The 19,344-nt window shown below is 53.3% G+C and overlaps 9 protein-coding genes across 9 annotated transcripts; 1 reads left to right on the forward strand and 8 right to left on the reverse strand.

Annotated features, from left to right (window-relative positions):
* Positions 1 to 1,378: 1,378 nt before the first annotated feature.
* Positions 1,379 to 2,461, reverse strand: BDP55DRAFT_667044 (uncharacterized protein). The gene has a single exon (XM_060575143.1). The coding sequence runs from the start codon at positions 2,256 to 2,258 to the stop codon at positions 1,569 to 1,571; it is 690 nt and encodes a 229-aa protein (XP_060428636.1). The 5' UTR covers positions 2,259 to 2,461; the 3' UTR covers positions 1,379 to 1,568.
* An 839-nt stretch (positions 2,462 to 3,300) lies between these two features.
* On the reverse strand, positions 3,301 to 6,124 carry BDP55DRAFT_769348 (uncharacterized protein). The gene is made up of 3 exons (XM_060581056.1): positions 5,613 to 6,124; positions 3,788 to 4,007; positions 3,301 to 3,723 (listed from the first exon to the last, which is right to left on the reverse strand). The coding sequence occupies exons 1-3, from the start codon at positions 5,904 to 5,906 to the stop codon at positions 3,437 to 3,439; spliced, it is 801 nt and encodes a 266-aa protein (XP_060428637.1). The 5' UTR covers positions 5,907 to 6,124; the 3' UTR covers positions 3,301 to 3,436.
* A 270-nt stretch (positions 6,125 to 6,394) lies between these two features.
* BDP55DRAFT_179532 (uncharacterized protein) lies at positions 6,395 to 6,924 on the reverse strand. The gene has a single exon (XM_060565812.1). The coding sequence runs from the start codon at positions 6,888 to 6,890 to the stop codon at positions 6,591 to 6,593; it is 300 nt and encodes a 99-aa protein (XP_060428638.1). The 5' UTR covers positions 6,891 to 6,924; the 3' UTR covers positions 6,395 to 6,590.
* A 137-nt stretch (positions 6,925 to 7,061) lies between these two features.
* On the reverse strand, positions 7,062 to 8,281 carry BDP55DRAFT_667051 (uncharacterized protein). Its single transcript, XM_060575144.1, has one exon. The coding sequence runs from the start codon at positions 8,029 to 8,031 to the stop codon at positions 7,417 to 7,419; it is 615 nt and encodes a 204-aa protein (XP_060428639.1). The 5' UTR covers positions 8,032 to 8,281; the 3' UTR covers positions 7,062 to 7,416.
* Positions 8,282 to 9,373: 1,092 nt separating this feature from the next.
* Positions 9,374 to 9,937, reverse strand: BDP55DRAFT_633071 (uncharacterized protein; the record flags this gene model as incomplete). Its single annotated transcript, XM_060572504.1, has 1 exon — positions 9,374 to 9,937. The coding sequence occupies one exon, from the start codon at positions 9,935 to 9,937 to the stop codon at positions 9,374 to 9,376; it is 564 nt and encodes a 187-aa protein (XP_060428640.1).
* Positions 9,938 to 10,799: 862 nt separating this feature from the next.
* Positions 10,800 to 12,014, reverse strand: BDP55DRAFT_729646 (uncharacterized protein; the record flags this gene model as incomplete). Its single annotated transcript, XM_060579593.1, has 1 exon — positions 10,800 to 12,014. The coding sequence occupies one exon, from the start codon at positions 12,012 to 12,014 to the stop codon at positions 10,800 to 10,802; it is 1,215 nt and encodes a 404-aa protein (XP_060428641.1).
* A 296-nt stretch (positions 12,015 to 12,310) lies between these two features.
* BDP55DRAFT_667054 (phosphatidylserine decarboxylase-domain-containing protein) lies at positions 12,311 to 14,255 on the forward strand. Its single transcript, XM_060575145.1, has one exon. The coding sequence runs from the start codon at positions 12,703 to 12,705 to the stop codon at positions 14,173 to 14,175; it is 1,473 nt and encodes a 490-aa protein (XP_060428642.1). The 5' UTR covers positions 12,311 to 12,702; the 3' UTR covers positions 14,176 to 14,255.
* Positions 14,256 to 14,683: 428 nt separating this feature from the next.
* On the reverse strand, positions 14,684 to 15,241 carry BDP55DRAFT_633074 (uncharacterized protein; the record flags this gene model as incomplete). Its single annotated transcript, XM_060572505.1, has 1 exon — positions 14,684 to 15,241. The coding sequence occupies one exon, from the start codon at positions 15,239 to 15,241 to the stop codon at positions 14,684 to 14,686; it is 558 nt and encodes a 185-aa protein (XP_060428643.1).
* A 172-nt stretch (positions 15,242 to 15,413) lies between these two features.
* On the reverse strand, positions 15,414 to 18,436 carry BDP55DRAFT_716429 (heterokaryon incompatibility protein-domain-containing protein). Its single transcript, XM_060578339.1, has 2 exons — positions 15,531 to 18,436; positions 15,414 to 15,479 (listed from the first exon to the last, which is right to left on the reverse strand). The coding sequence occupies exon 1, from the start codon at positions 18,341 to 18,343 to the stop codon at positions 15,719 to 15,721; it is 2,625 nt and encodes an 874-aa protein (XP_060428644.1). The 5' UTR covers positions 18,344 to 18,436; the 3' UTR covers positions 15,414 to 15,479; positions 15,531 to 15,718.
* Positions 18,437 to 19,344: the final 908 nt, after the last annotated feature.

Consider the following 19,344-nt stretch of genomic DNA (forward strand, 5'->3'; position numbering starts at 1 on the left):
GACCGACAGCTCCACCTGTCTGGCATCGATGGTGACACACACATCGAAATACTTCGAGTTCGACCCTCGAATGGGCCGGGCACGCAGCCACGCTGCCCTGTAGACAGACGCCTCCTCCGGGGCTACCTGACCAACCGAGCGCCCTGCGCTCATGGCCTCTCGGCCAACGCCAACACCTCCCGTGTTTGAAGGTTTTTAATGAGCTGCTTCCAGCTACCACTCAACTACCCGTTGAGACAAAGAGAAGAAAATGACCCACTTTCATCAAGTGTGGTTCTGACCCCCAGGTCATGGCTGACGACAGCTTCACCCGGCTCAGCACAGCACAACCCACGTGTGCACGGAAGGGGCCACCCAGCCCTCTATCCCCAAAAGACAATGCCCCGACTCAGCGGGCTCACAAGGAACGAAGCGTAGCGGCTGTCTCAGGACAGCGCGTAGTGAAGCTGACGCCACTGTTCGCTCCCCGAACAACAATAGAAGAAGAGTCTGTTGCTGGCTCCCGGCCGCAACCAGAGGAAAAGAAAGAAACAAAAGCTACCCATCTTTTGCACTCCGTTGAAGGGGGCATGCCCACCTTTAATAGTCTCTGACTGTCTCCCCCCTGGTCGTTCCATCTCACTCCGTTACGTTCATTGGTTCTCTGAACCCAGTACAGAGATCCACTCTCTGTCTGAACAACTAACCTAAACCGGTTAGATTAACAGCCTTCCAGTCCTCCGTCCTTCTCGGCTCTACTTCGGAAAAAGATAACACTTTTTCTTACCGATAAGCTTTTCTCGGGCCCTCGAAAAGGCTTCTAACAGCTAGACTAACATTTTTGCTGCGCTAATGTTACTGGGGCCCAAGGGCCATCGTCTATCAACAACAAACTATAGGGCCCGCTGCGCGTGCTTGATAGACGATGGACAGCCTTCGGCGACGAGGAGAAAAGGGCCTGCAGCCCGCACAATGAGTGAAGCGGAAGCAAAACGTAGGTGACCTGTCACCGGAGAGCAGCGCGAGTGCAGCGATGTGGGAATCGGGGGGGTGAGCAAACGCAGTGGAGCGAGGCAAGGCGGAACGCAAGTGAAGCCGTAGCTGAGAGCAACGTAGTGGGGCGAAATGGCGAAGCCATCGTGGAGGTGGTGCAGCCACCGTAGCGTAAAAGAAGAAGAGTTTAGCAACACTTATTGACAATTCACATCAAGAACACATGGAACACCTCCGCTGCGCTTCGGAGTCACGGGGTTCCACCCCGTCCCCCAATTTCACAACTCTACTTCAGTCCTCCGGAGGTGATCAGTCAATTGGTAGCCGGGAAGCTCAGTGGAAGCATACATTTGGGCAATAACTATCTTAAATAATAAAGTGTTTGTGCTTCAGCATACAAACAGAGTCAAGTTAAATCAAGTCAAATCAATTCACAATCAGGTATTACTATAAACGTATCACTACTGGAGCCTTTCCAGGTCCGCCGGGCTCCACGCCCCGTGCCTCTCGGCCTACACATCACCGTGCACTCCTTCTCAGTCGCTCAACCTTCCCCTCTGTCAGTCTGCCAACACTCTCCCAGTACTCCTCTCCGGTCAAACAAGGGCGCGCACCTGCCCCTGCACTCTCCTAGAGCATAGTCGGAACTCCGTCCTGAGCCAGGTCGGCATCGGCATCTCTCCGCCGAAAGAGACCTTGCGGTTGACACACAACCACGTGAAGCGGAGTCGTGCCCACGACACAAAGCCAGCTTCCGGGTGCTCACACACCACGCCCGTGCAGTACTGCACCATCGGACTCGTCCTCCATGTTTCCAACGACAAATGGAACGACATATCCCATGTCTCAGCTACCGACTGAAGGAAACAAACGGGTCTGGCGGCCAACACCAGCACAAACACCCCCGGATGTGGCTCTCCCTTGCCTCTCTCGGGCAAGCACGGCGGATCAACGCAGAAAGAAAAGCACACTTTTCGCAAGCCCCCCTGGCTACTATACAGCACGTCCACCTTCTGCTCGAAGGCCCGTCTAAAGTCTCTCGACGTCAAATCCGTTCTCCACGGATACAGCAACAGAACACCTGTCTGAGCCGACTCCATCGACTGCTCCGCCTTAAACAGGGCTTCCCGCCCTTGAAAGCAGCGCGTGCAACAACCCCATCCTGGGAACGATACCTTCTCACGACCAGCCAACTGGTCTATGCGGTGCTCAACTCCCCGATCGAAGCTCTCACAATCTATCCAACACCCAATGTTGGATCTGCTCCTACGGTCCACTAGGACCATGGTGACTGCTCTGCAATACGTGTATCCTACACGATCCGCTCCGCTTGGAGTGAATCCAAAAAGCAACCCCGTGCTCTGTCGTATCAACGCGCCCAGCGTTGAATGTGTGTCTCCGGTCCTCCGTCGGTCTGATCAAATCGATTCCCATCGAAGTTTTCTTTGCCAACACCAAGGCAAAGAGTGAAAGAAAAAACCAAAAGTGTCCTCCCTTTTGTGCCCTAAGGCGGGCGCATGGGATGCTTTAAATACTCTCCGAGCTGCTCCTTCCCGTCACTCATTGGTTGTCCCAACCCCACAGAAGCAAAGACCCATCTTTGTCATTCCATACCTAACCAGGTTTGGTTAGTCTACTTCACTCCCACTCCTCCGTCGTTCCGTTCTTATCGATAAAAAAGATAAACCTTTTTTCTACTGATAAGCCTTTCTCGGGCCCTCAAAACGGCTTTTAACAACTAGACTAACAAATTGGCTGCGCCTTTGTTACCAGGGCCCAAGGGCCATCGTCTATCAACAACAAACTATAGGGCCCGCTGCGCGTGCTTGATAGACGATGGACAGCCTTCGGCGACGAGGAGAAAAGGGCCTGCAGCCCGCACAATGAGTGAAGCGGAAGCAAAACGTAGGTGACCTGTCACCGGAGAGCAGCGCGAGTGCAGCGATGTGGGAATCGGGGGGATGCGAAGCGCGAGTGAAACGGAGCAAGGCGGAACGCAAGTGAAGCCGTAGCGAGAGTGCAACGGAAGCGAAGCTATCACGAAGGTGGTTTACCACCGCAGGGATCAAAGAAGAAGAGTTTTACCACAAACATTGACAATTAATCTGTCCGAACAGCGGAACACCTCCACTTCGTTCCGGAGTCACAGGGCTCCGCCCCGTACCCCAATTTCACATCTCTACTTCGGGCCTCCGGCGGTGATCAATCAATTGTCACTATGTAATAACAGTGGAAGCATACATTTCAGCCTAACTATCGTAAATAATAAAGTGTTTGTGCTTTAGCATACAAACAAAGGAAGGAACAACATCACGGTAGACCAAGTCAAATCAGACCAGCTAGGTCAAAACAATTCAATTTCATACTCTATTATCACTAAAGAAGCATCCTTCACAGGCTGTCTACATCACTTCATTCTATTCCGATCAATCTGCCTCGTTGCGTTTCACTCCACTCCAGCTCATCACTTCGCTTGCACCGGTCGGCCTCCCTCGGCCTCTACGTCTCCCAGAAGCTGTCCCAGCCAGGCTACAAACCTTTCACCGGCTCCGCTCCACTGCGCATCCTTCCAGTCACCCTCGTACTGCAACCCGCAGACATCGGCAAAGAACACCCTGAGTGTGGCCACAAGCCAGACGACCTTTCTGCAGGTCATAGCGCCCTTCGGAAGCTGCCAACCAGCGGGCACTCCGTACCCAACAAGCCTCCGCCTCACCACAGGCTTAGCGGCAAACCACCGACTCTCCAGGTCTGCGTCGGGTCCGTGTCATCAGTGACTGAGGCTTCCATCCAGTTGGCCGTGTTCCACACTTACAGCCCAGCAAGCATCTCGCGATGATCAGCGCGGGTTCCACCACCCTCTCCCGTTGCGCTTCGCTCCACTCGTCAAAGTCGGCCACCAGGCCTCCATCCGCACAAAACGAAGTGGAACGGCCCAAGCGTTCGTCCAGATGCCCACTGTCATCTCCAAACAGTGGCTGCCACCAGTAGGCCAGGTCCTCTCGGACATCATCCCAGATGAGCGACACCTCCGGCTCGCAACAACCCGTGAACACACTTCCCAGTGTCGACAAGTCAGAAAACAACGACTCCGTCTCTGTCCGGCTCCACACCGGCTGTGCCATCACCAGCCCCGTCGTCTTTGCTTCCCGCAAAGAACCAGAAAGAACCCTCTTTTGTTCACACAAAAAGCGTACTGCCGTCAATTCCTTCTCTCAAGGAACCCGTTCTCACTCCATCAGTCTCCGGCTGACTGTCTGTGCTGCGCCTCGAGGCTGGCCATCGCTCTGCTTCGGTCTTCCCGACCACTGTTTTTGTTCCAACAAAAAGGGAATAATCAAAACAACAAGGGTTTTGAAATATGAACGAACCCAGGTTCTGTTGAACTCCCTCCGGCGGGCATCACTGCCTTTATATCATTCCATGAGTCTTACTCCGTTACGTTCATTGGGTGCCTGCACCCTTGCAAACATTTACCCATAAATGTTCTGCCACACCTAACCTATTCAGGTTAGTCTTACAGCCTCCCGGTCATCCCTCCCTCCCGGCTTTACCACGGCAAAACTGATACCAGTTTGCTTACCGATAAGCCATTCGAGGGCCCTCAAAATGGCTCTTAACAACAATAGACCACAAATAGCAAGCAATTTGTTAGCAGGGCCCAAGGGCCATCGTCTATCAACAACAAACTATAGGGCCCGCTGCGCGTGCTTGATAGACGACGGACAGCCTTCGGCGACGAGGAGAAAAGGGCCTGCAGCCCGCACAATGAGTGAAGCGGAAGCGAAACGCAGGTGATTCATCACCGGAGAGCAGCGCGAGTGCAGCGATGTGGGAATCGGGGGGAGGCGTAGTGCGAGTGAAGCGGGAACGCAGTCGAAGCGTGAGCTGAGACGCAGTGGGAGCGTAGCGGAAACGAAGCCATCGTGAAGGTGGTGCAGCCACCGTAGGGATCAAAAGAAAGAGTTTTCAGCAAAAACATTGTCAATCACAATCACGAACACATTGAACACCTCCACTTCGTTCCGGAGTCACGGGCTCTGCCCGTACCCGAATTTCGTATCTCTACTTCAGGCCTCCGGCGGTGAACAGTTCATTGTCACTATGTAATAACAGTAGAGGCATTATTTGGGCGATAACGTTCTTTAACAAACCAACAGAACATCAAGAGGACCACCATCTGAGCTTTCGCCATCAAACAGACAAACTGAATTCAAATACCAGCACTCTGTAAGCAACTAGCCGTCGCAATCACCACTTCCTCCTTGGCGCCACAAATCTTTCTGTGGCTTACATGCTCGTCCCACTCCGCTAATGCCTGACAATCTCCGATGAACGTCCTTCGTCCTTCGTCCTCCGTCTGCCTCTTACAATCTTGCAGTCGTGCCCCCTGGCACTCCGTCTCCAACAAACCACATTTAAAAAATGTGTAACAATAGCCTCCCGGCCTTACAGAAGACCAACCTGGCAATGTTACCAGCTAGCGCCTCCTGGGCTAATCCACTCCGTTTTGTAGCCCTGCATCCGCCTTCGGCTCGGCGGTGAACTCATCCTCTGAGTTTAGGAACATGTTGCATCTGCACCGCAGTAAGCTGCCTGCTTAGACCACAGGTCACGGCACACGTCGCGCGACGACGTACCTTGCCATCATCAATGATGACCATTCCCATTCCGGGCCTTCCACCAAAACCCTGTCCCAGGTTCTTCACCACTCCTAGGTGAGGGCGATAGGTCGGGTGCTCCCGAAACCCGACTGGACAGTCAGACTTGTACTTCCACATGAAGTCCGCGCTACCTCGTTCCTCAACGGTGCAAATGCAGCCCTCCGGTGTAGCAAACCGCCTTGCTTGTTGCTCGGCCTGTTCTACGGCCTGGTCGCTGCCGCTAGACCCTTGACCCTTGGCCTCCGGCTCCGGGTTCGATGCATCCGCCATCTGATGCGCAGGCTAGATGAGTAAAGATTCCATCTTGACGGACTCCGTCCCACAACCACCCCGTTGACAACAAGACCGGTTACTCACCGGTACCAGGTATGATCCCGATCAACAAGTCCTCCTGACTGTAAAAGTGATTCCCGTCGCAGCGAGAATGAAGGACAAAACGTAAAAAATCTACCAAGATTTGTTTACTTTACCGACCGAGTATACAAAACTCAGCGTTCTGATGTCTCACGACTATCGGCTACCCGCCTGTTATAAGGCCGCCCTCTAGGTCGGATCCACTCTGCGTCTGTACACTAGCGTCCCCGCTCATTTGGCCTCTAGCCAATGAGAAGTCATCCTGACGGAAACCTTCCCGTTTCTAGCGCACTCCATACGTCGCAAAGTAACCCACCCTTTCCCAAGTGGTGGTCCGCTCCCGCTCTCCCTCACTCTCGTTCGAACAGGGGCTTCTCAGCCCATCCTGCCGGATCAACATTGACTCGATTACCGAGTCACTTACAGCCTCCCGCCTCGTCCCTCGCTCCCGGCTTTACCACGGAAAAAGCCAAAGCTTTTTCTTAGTCACCAGCATTTTTGTGAAGGGCCATGGCCCCAAAAAGTGCTCTAACAGCTAGACACCAAATTTAGCTGCGCATTTGGTACCGGGCCCAAGGGCCATCGTCTATCAACAACAAACTATAGGGCCCGCTGCGCGTGCTTGATAGACGATGGACAGCCTTCGGCGACGAGGAGAAAAGGGCCTGCAGCCCGCACAATGAGTGAAGCGGAAGCAAAACGTAGGTGACCTGTCACCGGAGAGCAGCGCGAGTGCAGCGATGTGGGAATCGGGGGGGTGAGCAAACGCAGTGGAGCGAGGCAAGGCGGAACGCAAGTGAAGCCGTAGCTGAGAGCAACGTAGTGGGGCGAAATGGCGAAGCCATCGTGGAGGTGGTTTACCACCAGAGCGTAAAAAAGAAAGGTGTTTAGTACAAACATTGACAATTACGTTATCCTAACACATTGAACTGCCTACGCTGCGCTTCGGCGTCACGGGCTCTGCCCGTACCCGAATTTCACATCTCTATCTCGGGCCTCCGGCGGTGTCCCAGTTCATTGTCAATCACTTAATAGAAGGAGAAGCATACATTTGGGCATTAACTATCGTTTGGGCGATAACGTTCTTAAAGAATAGAGGGAGACATCGTTTGTGCTTTAGCATACAAGAGGTCGGAGAAAAATATGGTCACATCAACACCGATCAAGGGGCGACACCATCGATTGGTTCATTTAATCTATCACATTCACATATTCATTACATGGTGGGTATTCCATCCCACTTACTCCTTGCCGTCGGCTCCCCTCCGGCCAGGTCTTCCCGACCAACTACACTTTTCCGATTCCATCGAGAAGCCGCCCTTGGCTACTCTGCCGACAAACTCCACGTTTGACCAAAACCAAAACAGAATCGACTCCGTCGTGCCGCTCACGCTCCCTCTCTCTGTTCGGGCTCACTAGTGCTTTCCTAGACCAGACTTCCGTCAGCCACGTTGCGGCTATGCTCCACCGCATACTTCTTCCCAGAGAGAGTGACACCACTCAACCCCGCGCCTTCCACGGAGACCAGCCCCAGGCTGTAGTGCACTGAGCGTGCCAGCAAAACACAACTGACTCCGTCAAACACCAACTGTTCACACAGGATGAGGCGTCCCCCGCCCTGTCCCTCCGGGACCTGGTTGCCACCGAACCCGCTCTCGCGTACGACAACCTGTTCCACAACACCTACAAAGTGGGCATCCTCCAGGGATGACTGACGTGCCACGACGACGCCTGCATCGATTCCACCCCGCCCTTCGCAGGGCTGCTGCCTCTCCGGGCACGCATCGAGAAAAGGGACCAGCTGCTCAGGCTCAATGGCCTTTGCCCACTTCCGCGTGGGGTAGTAGCGGTGCTCCTCCTTGTCGCCCTGATGTGTGTCGCATCCTGCGCGGTAGCAGCCCGTCCAATGGTCTGCCGTACACCGACTCCCGTCCGTCGACTCTGTCGTAAAGCCTCGCGGCTCAATCACTCCGTGCTTCAAGAGAAGAGCGATGCCCACAGCATCTGACGCATTCCCAAGAACACCGGCCTCCTGCCTCATGTTTGTCGTCGTCTCCTCCGTCCAACTGTAGCACTCCCTGCTCAGCGTTCCACTCGTTACGGTGTCCCACCCATTGCCTCGGGCAAGAGCAAACAAAAGAAAAGCGAAAGACTCCAGCTTTCACGACCGACAGTGCCCTTTTGGTAAAAGGGAAACGAAAAGAACCAGTTCATTTTTCCCCCAAGGGTGGGCATTGCTGCCTCTTATACTTCCAGTACTCTCACTCCCGCTCACTCAATTGGTTCTCTGAACCCTGCCACAAAGACCCCACTTTGTGTCAATACCACTAACTTATTCAAGTTAGATTAACTCATTCCCAGTCCTCCGTCCTTCCCATGATTACTAACGCAAAAGATAAGACTTTTTTCCTACCGATAAGCCATTCGAGGGCCCTCAAAATGGCTCTTAACAACAATAGACCACAAATAGCAAGCAATTTGTTACTGGGGCCCAAGGGCCATCGTCTATCAACAACAAACTATAGGGCCCGCTGCGCGTGCTTGATAGACGATGGACAGCCTTCGGCGACGAGGAGAAAAGGGCCTGCAGCCCGCACAATGAGTGAAGCGGAAGCAAAACGTAGGTGACCTGTCACCGGAGAGCAGCGCGAGTGCAGCGATGTGGGAATCGGGGGGGTGAGCAAACGCAGTGGAGCGAGGCAAGGCGGAACGCAAGTGAAGCCGTAGCTGAGAGCAACGCAGTGGGGCGACATAGCGAAGCTATCACGAAGGTGGTGCAGCCACCAAAGTGCAAAGAGGAACGCAGGTGACGGAGTCACCACAGTGGAACGCAAAGGCCAGAAAGGCCGCACAGTCACGGAGGTGCCAAAGCACCGAAGGGAGAAGAGGAGCGGAAGCAGAACGCAGGTGCTTTAGCACCGCAGTGGAGCGCAAAGCGGAACGCAAGAGGCCACTCAGGCCGATACAGTCACGAAGGTACGGAGTACCGTAGGGATGCGGGGACCGGGGCGGAGTGAAGCGAAGCGGAGCGCAACGGAGGGGAGGCGTCAAGCCGGACCGCAGTGGAGTGCAGCGCAGTGCAACGACCAAAGAAAACTTTTTCACAGTAGCAACATTGTCAATCAACATCTCACGAGAACTTCATTCTATTAACGTGTTTCCGAACACTCTGAACTGCCTACGCTGCGCTCCGGCGTCACGGGGCTCCGCCCCATACCCCAAATTTCACATCTCTACTTCAGTCCTCCGGAGGTGTCCCAGTTCATTGTCAATCACTTAAGCTCAGCCTAACTACTATTTGGGCTTTACCCTTCTAAGGGTGAGGTTATTCAGAAAATTCATTCCAATTTGGGCTCTACCCTTCTGAGGTTGAGGGCCACACTCTAGTGCGGGCAACAGACTTGCTCTCGCACCTCTTCACCAAAGAGTTTGTGACTCCCGTCGCCTGTCTCCACAGGCCCAAAGGTTACCGACAGAACAATCTTCGCGGACAAAATGTCCCCCGTCAGAGCGGACACCAGCCGCTGCGAGCAGATAACGTCTCTGTACTGGCCTCCCGCCGACGCCTCACCAGAGGCATAAGCAAGCACCACTTGCTCGACGCAACTCTCACCCGGGCTACTTAGCCCTGTAAACCCAAGGATGCACTCATGCACAACCCACTCCATGTACTCACCCGCTGGTTCGTCGCCTTCGGCCTGCCTCCACTGGAGGTAATCGACCAACTGGCCCGCGTTGGCTGCTGGGTTCCACTTCCTGACCGGATAGTAAGCGTTCCTCCGCTTGTCCTCTGCGTGTTTCCCACACTCCGAATCGCAACAGTTCATCCAGTAACTGTCCTTGCACCGGACCCCGAACCCTCTCGGGTCAACCGCCCTGCTCTCTTTCAAAGGACCCAGTCCTGTTAGCAAAGGCCACCCGGCCATAGAACTACCGTCTAAAGGCATCTTGCCCGTGTCGCTCCCCAACATCTGCGTGTACCGGCTTTTGGTCCCAACCAAATAGGAGAGTTCTCCCAAGAACAAGAAAAAAGGAAAAACGAAACAAAACCAAGAGTGTTTCGGGGAAAGAAAGAACCAGTTGCTTTCTGGCTGTCCAGCGGGAGGGGGCACCCTCCTTTTAAACCACTCCATGGATCTCACTCTGTTCTAACAGTCTCGCTCCCACTCACTCAACGGTTGTTCACCAACCCCGGTCCAATAAACCCACTTATTGTACATCCAGTACTAACCGCTTGCGGGTTAGTGTATGCCACCCAGTTCGTCCCTCCTTCCATGGCTTACTAAACAAAAAATGCTGACTCATTTTTCCTACCAGATGCTTTTCTCGGGCCCTCAAAAAGCCTACTAACACGAATACTGCAGCTTTTGCGGGCAAGCTGTTACCAGGGCCCAAGGGCCATCGTCTATCAACAACAAACTATAGGGCCCGCTGCGCGTGCTTGATAGACGATGGACAGCCTTCGGCGACGAGGAGAAAAGGGCCTGCAGCCCGCACAATGAGTGAAGCGGAAGCAAAACGTAGGTGACCTGTCACCGGAGAGCAGCGCGAGTGCAGCGATGTGGGAATCGGGGGGGTGAGCAAACGCAGTGGAGCGAGGCAAGGCGGAACGCAAGTGAAGCCGTAGCTGAGAGCAACGTAGTGGGGCGAAATAGATGAGGTTATCACGAACAGCTGGAACACCTTCGCTACGCTTCGGAGTCACGGGGTTCCACCCCGTCCCCCAATTTTCACATCTCTACTCCGGTCCTCCGGAGGTGATCAATTCATTGTCACTAAGCAAGTAAGAGGAGAAACATCATTTGGGCATTAACTATCTAACAAGAACAAAGGCTTCTTCACGTCTACGACTACCACGGGAGAGTTCTTCAAATACTCCCTCACGTGCTTATCCTTCCGGGGATCATTGTCCTTATTACATGTCCATATTGTGGGTTTACCCCACTCCATAACCGACTCGTGTCGATATTTACCGCTCACAACAATGCTTCGCTGTCCACCAAGGAACTCGCGCCAGCGCTTAAAGCCCTTCACATCAATGTCGTTCAACACAAGGTGAGTGCAGTCATTCGACAAGGCGTCAACGCACCAGGAATGCGTCATCTCCGCAGGCTTCCCGAAAGACATCGCCCACTCCGTCTTGCCACACCGGGCAGGACCTCTAATGATAAGAGCTACCGGACGACCACCAGCGTCGCGGTCAAAGTTGGCTGCCTTCCACTGAAGCAGCTCCTCGGGCACTGCCCAATCGTTCACCTTGAAGTTAGCTTTATGTGGCACCGCCACCTTCAGTTTCTTGCTATTCAAGAAAGCAGAGTATGAACAGTAGTTGCGAACATAATCGCGGGGAACCTTAGTCTCGAACAGCGTCTTCGCTTCCTCGTAGCTGGCCGACGCAATGGCCTCCCGATAGATGTCGTCCTCCGCCTTACGCTTCGACGACTGCACCTCCGGTGGAATTCGGTTCCCGAAAATGAACTTGTTGCCCTCCTTGGCACAATAGGCTTGCGTCGACCCAAGAAACACGGCCACCGAATCCTTCTTCTTGCGGGGCCTGAACTGAATTGAAGTAGTGTCGACCACACGGTCTTCCTTTCCCTCCACGGGAATCCAAACACTGAACTTCCGACGCGCATCTTTCCAGTGGATGCGGTCACTAAAGGCGAACACAACGTGGTAATGAGGACTCCCGTCCTTATGCAATTCCATTGCTCCATAACAGCTAAACTCCACAGTTTTAGATCCCTTGTCACCCGACAACGCAGGCATCTGAGCCTGTAGGGAATCCGTCAAGTACTCGAAAAACTTCTCGTGATCGCCAACCTGGCTACGATTGTACGTGACCATCACGTACCGTCCATGAAACAGATAAAGACCCTCCGTGCCTTCCCCGTTCTCCGGATCAATATCGCTATCCAGCGAACGAGAAGCATCATCAGCTGTCCCAGCCTCCGAGGAACCATCGTCTGACCTCGGTGTGACGACATCGTCGTACAACACGTGAACCAATTCACTGTCCTCCATCGTCTTGCACCACGCAAACGATTCAAAAACAGAAAGGAAAGAATGCAGCCTCCAGCTTTGCATTGTCCCCCCAGACATGGGCATCCTGCCCTTATAAGACTCCTCGTGCCCCCACTCGGTGTCAGCCTGCTGAAGTAAGCAGCAGGACCCACAGCCTCCCGCCTCGTCCCTCGCTCCCGGCTTTACCACGGAAAAAGCCAAAGCTTTTTCTTAGTCACCAGCATTTTTGTGAAGGGCCATGGCCCCAAAAAGTGCTCTAACAGCTAGACACCAAATTTAGCTGCGCATTTGGTACCGGGCCCAAGGGCCATCGTCTATCAACAACTTGTTACTGGGGCCCAAGGGCCATCGTCTATCAACAACAAACTATAGGGCCCGCTGCGCGTGCTTGATAGACGATGGACAGCCTTCGGCGACGAGGAGAAAAGGGCCTGCAGCCCGCACAATGAGTGAAGCGGAAGCGAAACGCAGGTGATTCATCACCGGAGAGCAGCGCGAGTGCAGCGATGTGGGAATCGGGGGGATGCGAAGCGCGAGTGAAACGGAGCAAGGCGGAACGCAAGTGATTGATATATACTTGTATCAAACAATCTTGTTTGATCCATGCTTCTCACCAGCGCATATTCTAATCTGACTTTTGCTTGCCTTAAAATCGTCTACATCCAAGCGCGAATCCTCATACTACAACATGCTATGCTATCTACTCAACAGCTTCAAGCCCAAGAGGAACACCAGCCCCGGCCTCAATCCACAAAGTCACCAAGATATCTCAACCCCTGAAGAATGGCTCGCCCGCAAAGTTCGCGAAGCGACAACCAACTCCAACACTAGTAGCATCGACGACCTGAACCCAAGCCTCGCCAACCTCCGCAACACAGTCCAAAACGACCCATCCCTCGCCGCACTAGCAGACACAATGTTCATCCAAGCCGCCGCCCTCCGCCCCCGCGACCCAACAGAACAACCCGCCATCCAAACCTTTCGCCAATTCCTACAGGTCGTCAACGTCATCATGCGCCACGGGCCACAGTTCTTCGATAGACCAGGCAACGAGGACGCCATGGGCTTCGTGGCGGCGCCGATCAACGCGCTGCTGAATTGGCCGATGGGCACGGCGGCCGGGTATGAGTTCTTTCGGAGGCGGGAGGTGAATGAGGCGATGGGGAGCGTGTTGAGTGCTTGGGGAAAGTTTCTTGCCTCGAGGGCGTCAAGGGGATGTTTGAGGGGGTGGGTTTCTGCTTCTGGGCAGGTTGTGATGGCGGAGAGGGCTAATGCCGCGGTGAGGGAGGGTGAGGCGGGAGAGAGGTTGGGGTTTCAGGAGCTGTTTGTTTGTCCTGATGCTGAGGATACGGAGACGCTTGGATTCGAGTCGTGGGATGCATTTTTTGTGAGGCGGTTTCGGGAGGGGGTTCGGCCTGTTGAGTTCCCTGATGATGAGGACGAGGGTGACGAAAAGCTGTCCGGTGTGAGCGGCAGTACTAGCAACACCTTCGGTATCGAAGTCGACGACAACACCTCAGTCATCGTCAACGCGTGCGAATCGGCGCCGCTGCAAGTCGTATCCAACGTTGCTCTCCGCGCCGACGTCACGCTCAAAGGCCAACCGTACTCCCTCGTCGACATGCTCAACGGCAACCCTCTCGCGCCGCAGTTCGTCGGCGGGACAGTCTACCAGGCCTACCTGAGCGCTTTCAGTTACCACCGCTGGCACGCGCCCGTGAGCGGGCGGATTGTCGAGGTCGAGATGATTCCAGGGACGTACTTTAGCGTGAATCGGTACCAAGGCTTAGCCATGGCGGCTGGGGGTGATGGGGCTGATGGAGGTGACGCGGATCCACAGGCGCCGTGTATGTCGCAGGCGTATACCGCTTCCGTGGCGACGCGGGCGGTAGTGTATATCCAGGCGCGGAATCCGATGATCGGGACGATGGCGATTGTGTTTGTGGGTATGACGGAGGTGTCTAGTTGCGAGGTGACTGTTCGGGTTGGGGAGGATGTGGTGAAGGGGCAGGAGATTGGGATGTTTCATTTTGGGGGGAGTTCGCATTGTTTGGTGTTCCGGCCGGGTGTTGCGTTGAGATTTATTGGGAACCGGCCGCCTTGGGCCATGGGCCATGAGGCGAACAATAGGGTTAAAAGTGCTCTTGCTGTGGTTGCATGAGATTCAGGAATGGATAGCTGCTGTGATTGGCAGAGAATATGTATGAGCAAGTTCGAGACGACTGCCGAGATGAATCTACCACGTCTAGTCTTTGGTCCAGTGTGTTATTCTGTCACCAAAATGGGAAACCTGGTACTAGCAGAATGTGCAGAAGAGAAGCAATGCGCTAGAAGCCTCTTACAATTACGCATGGTTCGTACTATTTTCTATAATACATCTGAAGAACCAATCTCGTAGGTGACAACACCATCCATCTCGGTTCTTGCCTACACACAATCTCACTGATCTCATATGAGTCCGCATATACTAAGTATGCACCTAACATTTCGAGTCGCGAATCATAACGCTCCAATTGTCAGTGGGATGAAAAGCCTTGCCGCTGAACCCCTCGGAACCGTTCACAGAGCAAAGCCTGGAAAGTTGAGACGCCATCGTCGCAATGTCTTTGAAACTATCAAGTTTGATGGCAAAAGGGTTTTGGATATCCCGCGTCGCGGCGCGCTGTCAGCTACCAATATTCAATTGGATCGGATATCAAGAAGGCTTGAAGGAAAGCCCCAGACAAACTCACATTATTGCAAAACCAAATGGCCGTACCGTAGCTACAGCTGACCCGGCCACAGCTCTCCGGACCGGGGCCTGCTTGAGGCTGGCCCGGTACCCGAAGGAGAAGCGTCACTCCAGCGGCGACGATGGATGCGACGTTTGAGGGCTTGGTGTCGTTGCGAGTTACAATGTCCTTGGTGACGGTGGTTTCAACAATGGTTTGCTCGCTTCGTCGTTGGAGCGAAGACAATACGGACCGAATTGATCCTCTGCCTCTCGGACCGGCAACGTCGGCAGCGTCGTCAGGAAGTCTGTAATCGGGGTTGATTTGCTTGAGATGGGCGAGGACCCCCTCGACTGTGCCGTTGAAGTGGACTATCTCGCCTGGAAAAGGCTCGTATTTCCATGATGGGACGAAGGTTGTAGTGCCTGGTGCTGAATTGCTTCGAATTTTGACGTGTTTGCTATGCAGGGTGCGGCGGCACCGAACGGGACGACCGAGTTCACAGTACATTGGCATCGATATCGGTCCTACAAACACCTTCCGTGCCCACTAATTGGGATTTGAGGTGATAATCCATAGATATCTGCCAGGGTGTTCAAGCCTGGCAGATCAAGTCTCAAAGTTACACTTCTGAAACTCCAAATGTCCACCAATGTTTAAGTCTCTACCTCGTACTAAGCCGAACGGGCTTTTAACGATTTCTGGTTTGACAAAATCTTGAACCTTCTCTTCTCATCAAGTAAGTGCTATTTTCCTGCGGGTGTCAGTCTGTCTACATTGGAAGTTTGCTCCGTGTTGAACACACCTCATACGGTCGTCAACGTAAATAGACCCGGTTGATCCTTACCAGCAAAGACCAAAGCATGGTCATAGCTCTCGCCGTTGATATTTTCAGGGGTTTATAATGTGGCACAGCAAGGGAAAAGGGGCTATAGACAGCCGCGCCACTTCTCATTGTGTTGCTTCAAAGGCTCTTAAGTCCACGAGAAGACCTCAACGAATACACAATCTACGACTCTTTGCCTCGTCTGTGAACCAAAATCCAGCCGGTGACTCCGTTTTCCCGGAATTCAGCATTTCTCCTTCCATCCATCCCTGGACAAAACAGGTGCCACCAAATCTGTACACAGTCTGTCCATCTACACCGTCAATCTCTTGCAGCAAAACCGGCACAGAGCACGTCGCTATCAAGGCCAAAAGCCACGGTTTGCCCGACTTTGTATCCGAAATGTAGGCAGGCAGGAGGGCCATGTAACCCTTTTTCGTGATACAGAGCGCCCTCCCTCGCAGCACCGACTGTACGATATCGAACCACGGACGCCCTTCATAGCTGAAAGGCCACTCGTGCGTCGGGATATGGCGCGACTTTTCAGTGATGCAGTCATAGTTATACCACTCGTTCTGCTCCTTGGTCTTGTTATAGCGAGCGCCGAGGGCTTCCAGCTTATCCGGGTCCCGGTCGCAGCGTTCCCAGGCCGGGGTTACGTCGCCGTGAAACATGGCGATGGCTGCTTGCAACGGATCAGTGTAATTGTTGTCTTCACGGTTTTGATAGATCTTTGGTATGGCTGCCGTCCACTCTTGAAACTTGTAGAATGCGTCGGGGTCCGGCGGCTGGAACGTGTGTCCCGAGGGGATCTCACCAGGATCATCGATAATTTCGTCAATCTCGTCCAGGATGACACCGCGGCAGCTGAGAATGTCCCCTGCGAAACTGAAGAGCTCCTCCAAGTCGCGAAGCTGCCCGATCCCTCCATCTGCCGAGTATAGCTCGCCGTCCAAATCGTCCATCCGCATCATGGGCCTCATGGGAATTCTCTCTCGACGAACCAGGCAGCTTGTGGCTGTAGGGGCAGCCCAGTCCGGACACCACGACGGTACGAGGTTGTAAAAGCCATCTGTATCATGCCACGGCTCAGAGGCGGCAATGATATCGAGACTCCCGTGCTGCGTGGACCAGGCCGTTGCGAAATCGAGGAAGACCTGCTGGCGGCTTTTATTATAATCCATCTTGAACTGAAGACCCCTCTTATCCCTTGCCAAGTTCCACAGAGCGAAGATTTTGTCCCTGCCATCAGTAGCCTGAAAGTCTCGTGTGAGGATGGCAGCCTCGAGAAAGCCGGGACTATCCTTCCTCACATTTGGAGGGAAGAGGGACTCATAAAGTCTGCCTCCAGCCATCAGATGCCTAAAGTAGAAGAGCTTACGAATGAAGATGAGCTCGTCGTACGATAGACCAAACTGATCTAGTTGCGGGTCTGCGCTCATCATCTGCGTTCTGAGAACCGGGTTGAAGGCTATCATGGCTTGTAGATTGTACGCGGCGGCATCGAGGGATCCGAAAGCGACGGCTTCTCGGTTATCAACTATTACCGCGGGATCTGAGGAGATGGCAACCTCCTGGACGACCCAGACTCGTCTGAAGTAGGGACGACACAAAAACTTGTATAAAGCCGCGCAGCGCCCAGGGTAGATGTCCGGACCAATCTTGACGTTCCCCTTTCCGATGTCATACTCGCCCTTTTCGTTCATCTCAATCTTGAGCTGGTCCATCGGATACACAAACTCAAGCGCCTTATCAGTTTCGTTGCTGTGCTCACCAACGTAGCAGATGACTTGGGATGCGCGGTCGTAGATATCAAACATGCGCGGCACCTGTCTGGTGCGCTCGGCAACGTTGAGCTGGTCGATGCATACGGCATCAATCCAGATGGATACCGCCAATTTCTCGCTCCGTATGCTACGCAAGGCTTGCTCCAGATTCCGTCGGACCTGCATCTTCTGGCCGTTGACGACGATCTCGACCGTATCGCCAGGATTGCCCCAGGTGTATGACAAGGCATGGTAGACAACCTCGCACACCATGGGGCAGTGGGCCAGATGGGTGATGACTTGTGCATCGCGGTCCTCTGAAGGTGTGACGACGAGCATGCGGATCTCGTCGACGAGCGTGTCGAGCGGGACATAGTCGTGGTTCGTAACGGGCGCAACACTAGATGGACTTTTTCCTAGCTTGATCGGATAGACAGTAGGCAAGGTGAATTTTCGCGGCGGCTGCGACTCGTCGCCGATATAATGCCAGGTCTTGTCCCATGCTCGATACTTTTCCTGCATTCTTCTTTCGACTATACCCCTCTCGATCAACTCTGTGACGGTCTCGGTCATGCTAACGACCTGCGTGGCCTTTGCGTACATTGAGTCGAGAAAGTCGCGGGTCCAGTACCACTTCTTCTCCTCCCCGGAGGAGAACTCCTTAAGGCAGATATGCCGGATCCATAGCGTCACAGGCAGACGGTGACCACGAAAATACCTGAGAAAGACCTCAACCGAGGCCGGAACTACTAGTCCTTTGCCGTCAATCTCGATGGCATCCTGCAGCAGCCGGTATCCTCTACTATCTTTGACGGCGATAAAAGGTCCGGTATTGGCGAGCTGCCGCACTTCTATGCTGCATCTCACGTGGTTCTGTGGATCGCTCTTGTCGCCAGGACAAGGATGGAGGATGAGGAAGCGATGCTCTTGTGTATCGCGGTCGATGGGCGGATGTTCATATGCGGGAACGTCAAGTTCCCAGCAATCCTTTAGATCTTTGCGCAATGAGTTTACAGAGTTCCTCATGGTAATTCAGTTGGCCGATCAATACAGTTCTAGCAACACCATGCCTTAAGGACGCATACTGGGTGTTTTTAGGAGATTTGTGGCCGATTTTCATATCAAACCCGAAATTTGCTCTGTTAGGCATCAGCATTCGCTTTTTTTTAGTTCCAGAAACGAAGGAAGTGGCGATGCCTATTCGTAGAAACCAAGTAGCTATGCATAAGCGCTACTGCATGGCATTCCGAATTTACCCAATTAGCCGCCGTGCATAGGCTGTAAGTGGTCCACATTGTCAATTGGAAGCAGTTGTAACAAAACATTTAGAACATAGCAACGTAGGTGCCCTGAATAGTTCGCGAATTGAATTGTGTGGTGGGCATCTAGAGCACTTAATCGCGATGCGGATAGCCTCACACATCGGAACCTGGTTCGAGGGGTCTTACTACGTGATCTTTATTGTCGTATGCAAATTCCTCAAACTAAATTTCCAAAGGCTCAGGGGTAAAGAAATGGCCGTTAGCATGACTGATAGGTGCTGCAAACTTTTGAAGAGATGAAATCGGCCATGCTGGTTATATGAGTCAATAAATCGAGATGAGGTCGGAACTCCCGAAATGGCATCTCATAGTCTTGGGCAGCAGGACAACAAATATCACCTTGTTGAAGATTGCGCCAAGCAATAATTGATTTGGCGATGTCTTTGAACACTCTAGTGATGCGGAGCGTGAGTATCATACGTCCGTACTTCGTGTGGATATGTGATGAGTCGCAGGTTGGTGGTTCATCTGAAAGTAATAGAGTTGCTAATTATTTGCCTAAACTCAACTGGAGTGACAACTATCAGAATGTCATAGACGAACCAACTAACTGATATTCAAGTGATAATATGAAGGGTAAATCTGAGCTTCTCACTGTGTGATGAAATTCAGACGTCGTGACGTACGACAGCGGCAAGTTTTGCGACATGCGCTTCAGCCCCCAGAATGTAGACATTCTAACAAGGTTTGAGGCTCGACAGCTAA

This window comes from Colletotrichum godetiae (genome assembly GCF_030913485.1).
Source record: "Colletotrichum godetiae strain CBS 193.32 chromosome Unknown BDP55scaffold_25, whole genome shotgun sequence".
Classification (NCBI taxonomy): domain Eukaryota; kingdom Fungi; phylum Ascomycota; class Sordariomycetes; order Glomerellales; family Glomerellaceae; genus Colletotrichum; species Colletotrichum godetiae.

What these genes read in the sequence shown, in the direction of transcription:
- BDP55DRAFT_667044 (XM_060575143.1), bottom strand. Translation starts at nt 2,258, where the DNA reads ATGGTCCTAGTGGACCGTAGGAGCAGATCCAACATTGGGTGTTGGATA.
- BDP55DRAFT_716429 (XM_060578339.1), bottom strand. Translation starts at nt 18,343, where the DNA reads ATGAGGAACTCTGTAAACTCATTGCGCAAAGATCTAAAGGATTGCTGG.
- BDP55DRAFT_179532 (XM_060565812.1), bottom strand. Translation starts at nt 6,890, where the DNA reads ATGTTTGTACTAAACACCTTTCTTTTTTACGCTCTGGTGGTAAACCAC.
- BDP55DRAFT_667051 (XM_060575144.1), bottom strand. Translation starts at nt 8,031, where the DNA reads ATGAGGCAGGAGGCCGGTGTTCTTGGGAATGCGTCAGATGCTGTGGGC.
- BDP55DRAFT_769348 (XM_060581056.1), bottom strand. Translation starts at nt 5,906, where the DNA reads ATGGCGGATGCATCGAACCCGGAGCCGGAGGCCAAGGGTCAAGGGTCT. An exon ending in TCATCATTGATGATGGCAAG is followed by an intron (nt 4,008 to 5,612) that starts GTACGTCGTCGC and finishes GGTTGTTGCGAG; the next exon opens with CCGGAGGTGTCGCTCATCTG. An exon ending in CGCGAGATGCTTGCTGGGCT is followed by an intron (nt 3,724 to 3,787) that starts GTAAGTGTGGAA and finishes GACCCGACGCAG; the next exon opens with ACCTGGAGAGTCGGTGGTTT.
- BDP55DRAFT_667054 (XM_060575145.1), top strand. Translation starts at nt 12,703, where the DNA reads ATGCTATGCTATCTACTCAACAGCTTCAAGCCCAAGAGGAACACCAGC.